The sequence below is a fragment of the Heliconius melpomene genome, chromosome 8, assembly GCF_056956725.1.
Source record: "Heliconius melpomene rosina isolate 202511_hmr_F chromosome 8, ASM5695672v1, whole genome shotgun sequence".
Taxonomy (NCBI): domain Eukaryota; kingdom Metazoa; phylum Arthropoda; class Insecta; order Lepidoptera; family Nymphalidae; genus Heliconius; species Heliconius melpomene.
In genome coordinates, this window is record NC_140396.1 from 10175551 (window position 1) to 10187469 (window position 11919).

At 31.8% G+C, this 11919-nt stretch overlaps 2 protein-coding genes across 2 annotated transcripts; one reads left to right on the top strand and one right to left on the bottom strand.

Annotated features, from left to right (window-relative positions):
• The first annotated feature begins 4140 nt into the window (after window positions 1–4140).
• Pnn (desmosome associated protein-like protein pinnin) lies at window positions 4141–8531 on the top strand. The gene is made up of 6 exons (XM_085189671.1): window positions 4141–4348; window positions 4419–4556; window positions 4905–5121; window positions 5302–5596; window positions 6004–6273; window positions 6779–8531. The coding sequence occupies exons 1-6, from the start codon at window positions 4221–4223 to the stop codon at window positions 6910–6912; spliced, it is 1182 nt and encodes a 393-aa protein (XP_085045797.1). The 5' UTR covers window positions 4141–4220; the 3' UTR covers window positions 6913–8531.
• A 71-nt stretch (window positions 8532–8602) lies between these two features.
• On the bottom strand, window positions 8603–11912 carry Arl2 (ADP ribosylation factor-like 2). Its single transcript, XM_085189673.1, has 4 exons — window positions 11747–11912; window positions 11454–11609; window positions 10947–11145; window positions 8603–9467 (listed from the first exon to the last, which is right to left on the bottom strand). Exons 1-4 carry the CDS (start codon window positions 11809–11811, stop codon window positions 9333–9335), a joined length of 555 nt encoding a protein of 184 aa, XP_085045799.1. The 5' UTR covers window positions 11812–11912; the 3' UTR covers window positions 8603–9332.
• Between the last annotated feature and the right edge of the window lie 7 nt (window positions 11913–11919).

Below are 11919 nucleotides of genomic sequence, written 5' to 3' on the forward strand. Positions count from 1 at the left end.
TTGCTTTTTATGGAAACACACCGAGAAGCGTCACTCCCGTACGATCACCGCGGTTTTTTAAGTACATTACTGGTATTTTTACTTCATCTATAATAAAGCTAGGTGTATTTAAATATTAAATTTTGTAAAAATCATTTAGTTTGCGCAGAAAGGTAGTAGTTTACAATAGGTGAAGCAGGTATGACATAGGAAGAATGAGTAAGATATAGGAAGCGTGAATTGTGAAAACAATTTTTTTCCTTTTTATTGCTTATTTGACGTAAAAGCATGTAGGAAATATTAAATATAAATAGGTACTTATTTATAATTTTAAAGGATTAAATTAAGTTACTAAGTTATTAAACAATTAAATACTTCCGTTCAATTCTTATGTTGGAATTTAATCAAACTGATAGAATCGTTACTGTCATAGGTGTGGTAGTTACGTGTCAGTAGCACGACGCAGCACGACGCAGGTTGTGGGGTCGATTTTCACTCGAGAGAATGAATTATTGTTTATAAATATTTTCATTTCTTTGCTCTGGTGACACGTGTTGTGTGGCGTTGACTTCCGCCACACAACACGTGTCAACCGTGCAGTGGAAAGTAGGGACGTAGCAGAAAAGTATCAATCAACGTAATTTCCTTCATATTTATCATGAAATAAACAGAAACAAAAAATTCAGCTTCACGATGTTCCCGCACATGTTGTATGCAGTATACAGAGGGAACCTAGTGTTAAGACACTCCGTTCCCCACTTTCAGCCGAATTTTGGAGATATTGTGTGTTGATCGGCGGAACTCAACGCCGCGCTTTTGCCTCAACACCAGAGCGAGAAAATAGAAAATTTTATCTCGAAAAGTTGAAAAAAAATTATTTATATTAAGCGTAAAGCCTATTGGGATGTTTTCATCGGACACTAAAGTAATTGGTTGAGCACTTATCTTAAACGTGACGGACGCGCGATGTTGTCCGTCACGCCGGCAGTAGCTGCCGCCCGCCCTCGCGCCGCCCTCGCGCCGCCCGCATAGGCGGCAATTTGCAAATTAGTATAAAATTACTTCACAAAAGTAATAAAAAATTAAAAAATATGGATGCTATTAGAAGTGCTCTTATCATAACCTGATATTATAATATAAATTATTTCAGGAAGATAACATATAAAAAACGTAGACTTATATTACTCGCATTTATGAGGAAATTGTTTTGTTCTGTTGTTTTCTGTTCTTGGTTTGAGGTGTTCTTTCTGAGTTCGCATGATTAAACTCCTTGACGTGTCTTCTGATGTTTGGTCCATTGAAAACTTACATTTATGGTTAAATGAAAGCTCTTTACTAATTAAACTTTAACTTCTCACATCCTCCACGTTGACAATTCTGACCATTGTATTGACTTACTGTTCGTTCGTTTTATTCATGTATAAAATATATCCCTGCCTGCAATCGTACAAGCAACAACCGACAGAGAGTCTCACTTTTACTAATTACAATTTAGGCAACTGAGTGACGTGCGTGGGCACGGGGTTTGTAGAGTTATGATAAGTTACCCTGAAATTTTATATATTTGGGAAACTTGCCAAATTACTCTTATATATTTTTTTTAAATGCTATTTTTTATATGAATAACCTGCTAGAAACTAGCTTGAATAGGTCTCGCTTAATATAGGGTAAAACCGGGACAGATGCCCTACTTTTTGAAATACCCACCTAATTAGATAAAATATATTTTTTATAGGAATAATTTTTATTTATTTAGCTAGCTCAATCCTTTGTGATGAATTACTTATATTTTTTTTAACAAATCAATTATAGATTTTACAAAAAATAGCTTTTCGTGAAACACTAATTTTGAGGATAGATGCCTACCTATATGGATAGTTGCCCCACTATGGAAATGCTGGGGAGGATAGATGCCTGCAGAGTAAGGTAGGTGCACTTTATACCGATTAAATGAAAAAACCAAACCAATTGTTAAATAATTCTAATTTTAAAACAGCAATTTAGTTTCCAACAATCATAATCATAATAATGAAAAGTATATAGTGTTTTTTAAAATCTTATAATTGCTATTAAATTGTAATATCACAAAAATAGGTAACCATTATTAAAATGTTAAAACATTTGTGTAACTAAAATATAAATTCTTAAGTTTCAACATCCATTATCATATTTTTTAAGTTAAATTTTACAACAAAATTACAATTCTTAATATTTTTTGTTGTAAAACACTAATATTATAAATTAAAATATTATAACATCATAAATACTAACATCCACATTGCACAATTATACATTTTTATATTAAAAAGAACAAAATATAATTTTTAGTTATCTATTCTAATCATCTAATCTAATTCTCTAATTATCTCAAATAATAATTATTCGTTATTCCAATTTAATTAAAATTTAGCCAGATAGGGTTTTTATTTTTCCACATCTTGCGCGATAATTTCTGAAAAATGTACAGGTTTCATGTAGTCCAGTCTGACATATTAAACATGGAATCCAGTCGGATTGCGACTTCGTAAATTTATAGTTTTCGAAACATTCTAAAGATTCTAATGAAACAGTCTAACTTAGTTTTCAATTGTTTTTGCTTTCTCTTAGCTATATCTTTCTTGTGTTTAAAAAATGCTAATTTAATAAATACTTTAAAAAATATTTTAAAAATATATACCTAACTCCATATACTGAGTAAAAAGGGATAGACGCCCCTAACCTATACCTCGAAAAATCAGGGCAACTATCCTTTGTGATAGGGATAGATGCCAAGGATTTTTTTTTAGGAAATTATAAACAAAATAGAATCTATAAGCACCTAGATACAGTCTTAATGAACCAGTACATCGACGTAATAAAAAATATAGCGTAATTGATTACAAATTATAAAGTTATACAACGCAAAATATTAACCTTTAAATCTTTGACGCGTTCACGAATTTCGCCGCGGAGATATTTACTCAAATGTGCTAAACGCGTCCTCATTGCACGAATGTCCGTGAATAACTTTGGTGCGGGAAGACTGTGGCTCCTGCTTGTACAATAATTTTTTTGTCGCGAGTTCGGGAAGTTAGGTATTTTGAAAATGGGGCATCTATCCCACTGCGGCATCTTTAATTGGAAAAACCAAGCAGCTTTCTCTAAATCTTAATACGTTTAAAAGAAAAAATATATAAATTATGTGTGCTTAGATAATGCACAACTGTGGACCCCTTTTTATGAAAATTGCGCGGAACGAGGAGTATGAAATTTGGCACACTTTTAGTTTATATAAAGGTGAAGTGCAGAACGCGAATATTTTTCAATAATAATGCTTATAAAGTACGTTAAATCAATAAATACCACGTTACACACACTACCATGAATTTGACAATATTTATACTTTTATGATTATACTGGCATACACGTTGCTACAGCAACGCCAACGCGTATTATTGTACACGTCAATTATTAGTAAGTCCTCTAATAAGGAAACACAAATAACACGCTTTAATTTACTTTGATTATACAGCTTCACGCTGTATCCCGCACATAGTAGGGTAGGCAGAGAGAACTTAGTATCAAGGAGGCTCCATGCTATATGCGGGATATAGATTGAAGCTCGGACCCGTAAAACTCTAGGAAATAGTGAAACATTTGCTAACTAGATCATGATGTAAAATTTATTTTAATTTCTATATTAAGTATTCAAATAATTAATATCTACCTACATATTATGACGGAATACAAGAACGAAAGACGGCGCAGATGATTGTGATATGTTTATGTACCTATAATAAGTAAAATTTATAATATTGAGAGCATAATTGTTATTTTTTAAATCTGATTTATATATAATGTGAAGGTACCTTTTTTAAAAAAAGAGGATGAGAAGATCTAAAAAAATGGCTTATTAACATGTATAACATTTTTCAAAATGATTGTAAGTAGCGCCATCTAGCGTTCAATAGCACAATTGAAATAATTGGGCAAAATAACACAGCAATTAACATAATTCCTTTAATTTAATATAACTAAGTAATCAAGACTATTTAAATGCAAATAACAAATGTTTAACAAAATATTTTTTTAATAAACAATGAATAAAATTGTAAGTATTCGTACACCAATTAAGCCACGTGTAAAGGAACGCTTTTTCATGTAAATATTTTATATAATCTGCGGTACAAATAAATTCATCAAAAGTTGTGATCGCGAAGAGATTGAAATGCTAATTATTGTAAATACATATTTTTATTAACATGGGAACCGAGATAGCTGTATCATTTAATAACTTACGAGCTCAACTAGAAAGTGAGAGAAGTAGTTTGTTTAAAATAGACGAAAATATAAAGAAAATTGTACAATCATCCGGACGGTTTACTGATAGGTTAGCGATATTCAGCAAAGTAATTTCAGTTTACAACAAAATAATATATTAATTAAGTCTCTTATCACAGATTTAATGCAACCGGAGACTATACGAGAGGCGGCGCTCGCCCCGGCGGCCGGAACTCCTATCCTGATGTAACGAATAATTATAATAAAAATGAGGATCAATTAAAACGCAAACATGAAACTAAAACTGTGTTTAGCAGGCAAGTTTAGTTTCCTTTTTTATTAATATACTTAAAAAGTAAACGCTCAAAGTAATTATTGTATTAGTTTCAGTATTGCACATAATTTTGTGTAAATTTAATCGATTTTTGCTAGTTACTTGCACCTCATAATAAGAACTCATTATTCATTATGTTTAAATACTTTGATAAGAAGCTATATCATGGTCGAACAGCAGACTTAAGTGAACTGACGATATAAGCAAATTATGTAAAGGTCATTAAAATCACATTTAAGCTACGAAATTTACATTAATTAATGTATTTGTTTTCCTTATGATTAAATTTCAAGCTGTGTCTTAGAAAATTAACTAAATATATTCTGTCTAGATTATCAGCCAGAGTTCCCGATAGTGATGGAGAAGATGATGGACCAAAGAGGACTAGAATGTCTTCAGCAGTCTCCAGGGAACTTCCCACTAGGGCTGCTGTCCTCCGAGCCCAGGGTGATGATGAACAAGCTAGGACTAGGAATAGAAGAATATTTGGTTCTCTACTTGGAACATTACAAAAGTTTAAGCAAGAAGAAATTGTGTTACAAACTAAGGTGTGTGCTTTAGTTTTTTAAAAAATCTTGATTTTACCTGTGGCCACAAAACATCAAACGAAAATATTTTAGAGTATACAATGTGTAATGTCAACTCAAATACTATCAAGACATTGTGTGTGTGTAATTTTTGTTTTTCTATGGTTGTATAATGTCTTAATTTTGAAATTACTTCAACAGGAAGAAAAAAAAGCTCAAGTTGAAAGAAAGATTGAAGAGCAAGCACGACTGGAAAAAGAAAGGGAACAAAAAGAAAGAAAAACATTATTTGCGGAAAGAGAACATAAAAAAGCCACCATAAAGGCTTTAGAGGCCAAAATGGGGCGAGTCCAGGAGTTCGAGAAGTGGGAAGCCTCACAGCAGTGCCTGAGTAACTTCATATTGACAAAAGCTAAGCCCCAATTGTACTGGATCCCTAAGAAAATGTCGGAAAAGTCGGAAGAAAAGCTGGTTACCACCAGGAAGGTTCATGAGAGTAAGTTGTAGTTGTGTGTGCTATTTCTTGCATAGTAAGGTAGCCAATCCATATATTGAAAACTTATCTTTCAACCAATTTAATAACATTTATTACTAACCCTCTCCGAGTTTAGTGTGCCGAGTTTAAAAGCACAAACAAACAGATAAAACAATACATAAAAAAGTGAAAATCATTGTTTTGGGTTTATATAAATCTTCTATGTACAGATTGATTAGTTGCATTTTATTGTATGTATAAATGTTCATTTTACCACTCTGGTATAGTTATTATGAGTAGTCTGGTATAACATGGAGGACTAAGTGTCTCAACATGGGGTTCCATCCGCCCATTTTGCAATACACATCATAGAGAACAAATAACTGAGTTTTTGAACAAAAAAATAATAACCAAAACAAAATCCTCAGAATACATGACAAAAAAACGCGAAGAGCTGCAAGAGGAGCTAGTGCGGATAGAGCAACGTTGTCGACGGCCACGACCCCCGCCCCGCGATCAGCAACACAACCCCCGCACCGCCGACGTCGCGGGGGCCGGGGAAGCGGCCGAGGGGGAGGCCGTGGATGGGGGCAGGCGGAGGGACAAGTTCGCAATGGAGGCAGACCATAAGGAAGGGGACGATAGTGATGGCGATGCTGATGGTGATGATGACAGGGCCACGCATGATCATAGCAAAGGTAAGTTAACTGTCTACTATGTCTTAGAATCTCTTGTTAGAATGTGTTTTCAATTTTTAAGGTTATATAATAAGCAAATTAAATATTGTGACGTTTTTTGTGCTCTCTTTATTTTTTTTATCCTAGTTTGGTTCATTAAGGCCGTTGTGGCGTAGTGACAAAAGAGAATGTAACGCAACGGTGTGTGTCATTTTTTGCTCTGCACCAAGACAAACGCCCGGCGTTGAATTCCGTCTCTAATAACTCGGAGACTAAAGTGGGGAATGAAGTGTCTTAACACTAGGATTTGTTGGTTTATTTATTTTTAATTAATCTGAATGATTATGTTACTCCACAAGTGTTGTAAATTACGCTCAATTTTAAGATGTAGCAACTGTTGACATTTTGACACTTATTTCTACAGCATGATATGTTTATCCTAAGATGTATGGTATCTCATGAATTTTCAACAGCAGTTACAAAACCTAAATATATATTCATCTAACAATTAAATTTATTTCAAAAGTTTCAGAGTGTGATGACATTAAAATGGACACTAGTACAGAACACACAGCTGATGAAAAAATATTAGTGTTGGAGAGTGTAGACACTAAAGATACTGTCCAACAGAAAGTTGAAGCAAATGGAGACCATTCCTAACAGGTTCACTATAATTATATAATATGACACTTGAGATTATTATCTTAGATAAATATGTATGTTAACTTTTTATTGTATTTTTGATTACATCTTTATTTAGATATAAATGTTTAAAAAATGAATAAGTAAATTCTGTGTGAAATGTATAATACATAAAAAAAATGTTTACATTATTTGTACAAGAGATTTAAAATTCAAAATATTCTTTATTCAAATCGGCAATTATTATAAGCACTTTTGAATCATCGAGTGAACATATGAACAAAAAGCTACCACCGGTTCGGAAGGCATTTCCGCTGAGAAGAGCCGGCAAGAAACTCAACAGTTGCTCTTTTCAAAATCAATGGTACAATCTATTACATTAGCTGGATCTATTACATTAGCTATTATATAAAATATGTATGTATTATATATACATGATTGCTGTATTCAGTCAAAATCTTATTCACAAATACATAAGTATTATATTGTTGATGCTGAAAGTAACTGTAGTAAGTAAGGCACCAAAGTTTACTAGGGTGTTGCAAACAAACCCCAGCACACAAGGCAACTTGTGATAAGTAAGTTTTCAATTCTGTTGTTATTTTCAACCTGCATAGACAGTAAGTTTTATACTTTGAGTGATTGGATGATTTCTGGTTACTGCAACAAATTCAAACTGTAAAATGTTCTTTATAATAACATTTTCATTACTAAAAGATTACTTAGTAAAATTCTATATTTCTGTCTCTGATATGGAAGTTTATTTTTATATATATTATTCTACTAAAGACTTTGAAAATTTTAATATATTATACAAAAAGTAGGAAAACTCTATCTGCACATGTTAGATATCAATAGATATAGCAAAGCCATTACAAAATAGTGCCTTTATAAAACACCATTATATCTATTAATATTAGCATTAACATTTATACATAAATTCAATAATATTTATTATATGAGAGTTGTCCCATTGAACATACCTTTATGTAACATAAACAAAAATGTAACAGCCAGGCCGCCAGACCTACTTCATTTTAGCAAAGCTGAAGTTTTGAGTATTATCAGTCCAATATGTAGTTAAGACAGTATGCCTACACACTAACTTGAAAGTGGGGCCCTTTCAGAGGTAGTGCCAAATGTTGGTATATCTCAATGACGATGACCTCCCACAACCCCTGTGTTGCTAGTCCTTAAGATGCAGATAGACAACATATGCAGATAATTCTTTCTTTCCATTGTATTCAAATTTAAACATCTCAAGTGTCATTTTTATTGTGATTTTTGTACTTGGTTTTGCCAGGTGATAAAAAAACCTTTATAATATATGTATGTAAATATATAGCTCTTGAGCTTAGGTTAGTTTTTATATAAATATAATTATAATTTACTTATTTCATTTATAAAATTAAAATCATTTTCTTATTCAATGTCTGGCATTTTTAGCAACAGATAAATATAAATTTGTATAAAAATCAAAATATTTTGGTTTCAAATGGATTTTTTCAAAAATATAAAGATTTCATTAGTGTGTGTAAGTAAAGTACAAAGTATATGTAACATATTATATGTATGCTTGTAACTTTAAACATAAATTTCTACTTCAATCTTAGAAATAAATAAATTTAACAGAATTAGTTTTTTTTTACCATCATGATATCAATTAAAACTAATAAGATTTAGGGTACAAAATATGAAAACAAAGAACTAAAGTTATAATTATTATTTATTCATTTGTATTTTTATTACAGAAATATTAATAGGCCAATGAAAGAAGAGACACATCTTTTCTCACCTATAATACAGACTTACTGATTATAGTATTGAATCTATATTTGTTAGATGTAAGTGTAAGTCAATACATACAAATAATTATAAGGTATTTAAAACATTATGATTTAGTAATATTTATGATATACATAAGGGAACTTAAATTAAATAGATATTGATAAATCTATTGATCTGGCAATGTCATAATCTTAATAGAATAAACTTTGTGCCGCAGACAAACAACATTCACCAATTTTATGTTACATTACAATTATCTGCCTGTATTATAATTGAAATAAACAAAATATACAAATAGCACAACAAATAGTTTCATATTAAGCATAAGAGATTAGAATAGAGTTTATTTGTGAGCAGGGGCACTGCAATCATGGCAGTTTGTGGGTTTGATCCCAGTTAAGGAAATAAAATATCTAATACTTTAATTTTTTCACTCTCTCGCATTGAGGCTATGCGCGGCGTTGACTTCAGTGTTTCAACATGAAATGTCTCTAGAATTCGGAAAGTGAAGAATGGAATAGTCTCAATGGGAGCGGAGTGTCCTAATACTAGGTTCTCAGGTTCCCTCTGCCCACTCTGCTTTGTGCAGGGTACAGTGTGAGGCTAAAAAAATAAATAAAGCATAACAGATATATTTTATAATGTATGTTTCAATCTAATGTGAATATTCTGGAAGCAATGTCGTCCAACATCCAGTCCATGCCGTCTAGCAAGTTCTCCCCGGTCACGGCCGAGCATCGCACTATGCGCCAGTGGTGGGTTTTGATACTGTCCAATTCTAAAGCCTGGAAATAATAAAAAAATATATATATAAGTATTTTTAATATTTCCTTATGTTTTTTTTTTCATAAATTTATATAAGACACCAGCAGCCCACACGCGGCTTCGCCTGCATACCACCTATAACATTATTATTCAATCATGAAGAACTTGTGAACATTTTCTCAGAATTATGAAAATTCTGAGAAAATGTTTAGTGGTTGCACCACTACGCTAGCTTGCTGCTTGAGAGAATGTTGTTGGCAGCGAGCGCCCCCGCGCCTGTCGAACCTAGGCTCGCGGCCGTAAACAGAGCGTTGTATTATTTAAATTTTACATTTTCTCGAAATGTATACGTCCAAATTACATACTATGTAACATTAAGTTTATCATCATAAAATTTCATTGGTGAAAGTTATATCACTTCACTCTTAAGTTTCAATATCCAAGTCAAATAAAAAAGAACAAATGCCTTATTGTGACTTATTTATAAGAGTTAGATATACAGTGTTGCAGCCTTTTTATAGAACTAATAAAATAAAATATTTTTGTTATACAATGTACTGATATATATTTAGCTATTTTTGCAGTACACACACTTAAAGCAATTTGATTGCATTAATTATTATTGTTATTCCGTTAATTAAGGCTAACTAAGACTTACACCATAATGTTATGAGGAATGTAACTATCATACAAAACAAAAAAAAGTGAATAGTGAAACAAAGAGTATAACACTACATTTTAAACCAAATATCCAATAACTGTGGAGATCATTTAATTTAGAGCTTAACCACTAAAAATATCAGACTTATTTGTAGTTTCATAAAATTAAGGCCAAATTATCTTTGATATTTCCAAACAGTCTGATTGTTTGAATTGTTATAGAACTCTAAACAATGGTTTTAAATTTTATTGTCAGTTTGTTGGTGTGTTTGTTCACACTAATCTTAGAAACAGCTTAACCAATTAAATAATAAAATGTCCTTTTCACAATTGCGTTCTAGCAAGTTTCACATAACAATTAGTGTTTATTTTATTTCAAGGGGTTCATAAATAAAAAAATTACATCAATTTAAAGTATTTGTTTGAAAAAATTGCTACTTGATGAAAGAACCCCTTTTATTGGAATACAACTGTATTATTGAACTGGCAGAATCTTTTATGCATCTGAACTGATTGTTGAGACTAATGTTAAAAGTAAAGGGGCAACTCCCTTTGGAGCAACATATAGAATTATATTTGATCTCATAATTCTTGCGAGATTGACACAAGAAATAAATATGTTTGCCATGTACTCATACATAAGTATGAACCTACTGACACAAACAGATGTGAAATAATTAAATATATTTTTATTAAATATGACAATTTATGTGAGTGAAACCAAATAAATTCTGAAAAGACTTAAATTGCAATTTATATAGAGTATAACAGATAACCATATTAACAATATTTAAAAAAAAGCAATTAACACTTATTACATAATAAAGTATTCAATGTACCTCTCGAATTTCCTGTGATGTTAAAGCACCAGGTAAGTCTGATTTGTTAGCTAGAACCAGTAGAGTGGCTCCCGCTAACCTCTCCTCTCTTAACAAGGAGTGTAACTCTTTGGCACAATCAGCCAGGCGTCTTGCATCAGCACTGTCCACCACCCATGCTACACCATCTGTGCTTTCAAAGTAGTTCTTCCAATATGATCTAGAATCAGTAAACTTTGTTTTTCTTATTTTTTCAGGTTTCAAATACTATTTGTTTCAAAAAACTGAATGAGAGTAATTAAAAAACTTTAAACCTGCACTTTTTGTTAACATTCTACCATGGCTCAAATATTTAATTAATTGTTTCTCAAGTCTATTAACAAAATTTTATATTTTTAAAAGTTTTGTAAACAGATGGTCAAAGGCTACAGTCGGCAACTTTTATAGAAAACTTTTCAAAATTCCATTTTCAAAAGTTTTCTATAAAAGTTGCCGTTAAATTGAAATTTTAATTCATGAAATAATTACCTCAATGATTTTTGTCCTCCGACGTCCCATATATTCAGCTTATAGCCACGATGTTCTAATGTTTTAATATTAAAGCCAAGCGTTGGCGAAATCGTATCTATTGGTTCACCATTGAAGCGCTTCAGAATTGTTGTTTTACCAGCGTTGTCCAAGCCTCTGTTTTGGATCGCTTAGGAAATTATTTCTTATCTTAAAACTAAATCTACTGCGGAAAATTTACTAAGAATATGAAAAACTATGAGTCGACAGTACAACCAGGGTATGGACGTTAAGATAATATTATAAAAGGATACAACATAAGAATACGCATTTCTTTTTCTTTTTGTCGTAATTTCTTCAAAATAGTTAAGAATCCCATTATTATTTGTCTCAATTTACACAATTAGCAGCATTGTAAATAAGAAACAAAGTATGACAAATTTATATTGTCAACTTGACAAAGGTTGCGTTCGGTTCGTGCAAAGGC

Excerpts from the sequence above, each read along its gene's own strand:
- Pnn (XM_085189671.1), top strand. The coding sequence starts at position 4,221 with ATGGGAACCGAGATAGCTGTATCATTTAATAACTTACGAGCTCAACTA. Across the intron at positions 5,122-5,301 it reads AAATTGTGTTACAAACTAAG|GAAGAAAAAAAAGCTCAAGT; the intron begins GTGTGTGCTTTA and ends TTACTTCAACAG. Across the intron at positions 6,274-6,778 it reads CACGCATGATCATAGCAAAG|TTTCAGAGTGTGATGACATT; the intron begins GTAAGTTAACTG and ends TTATTTCAAAAG.
- Arl2 (XM_085189673.1), bottom strand. The coding sequence starts at position 11,811 with ATGGGATTCTTAACTATTTTGAAGAAATTACGACAAAAAGAAAAAGAA. Across the intron at positions 11,146-11,453 it reads GGAGGACAAAAATCATTGAG|ATCATATTGGAAGAACTACT; the intron begins GTAATTATTTCA and ends TACTGATTCTAG. Across the intron at positions 9,468-10,946 it reads CATCACAGGAAATTCGAGAG|GCTTTAGAATTGGACAGTAT; the intron begins GTACATTGAATA and ends TATTATTTCCAG.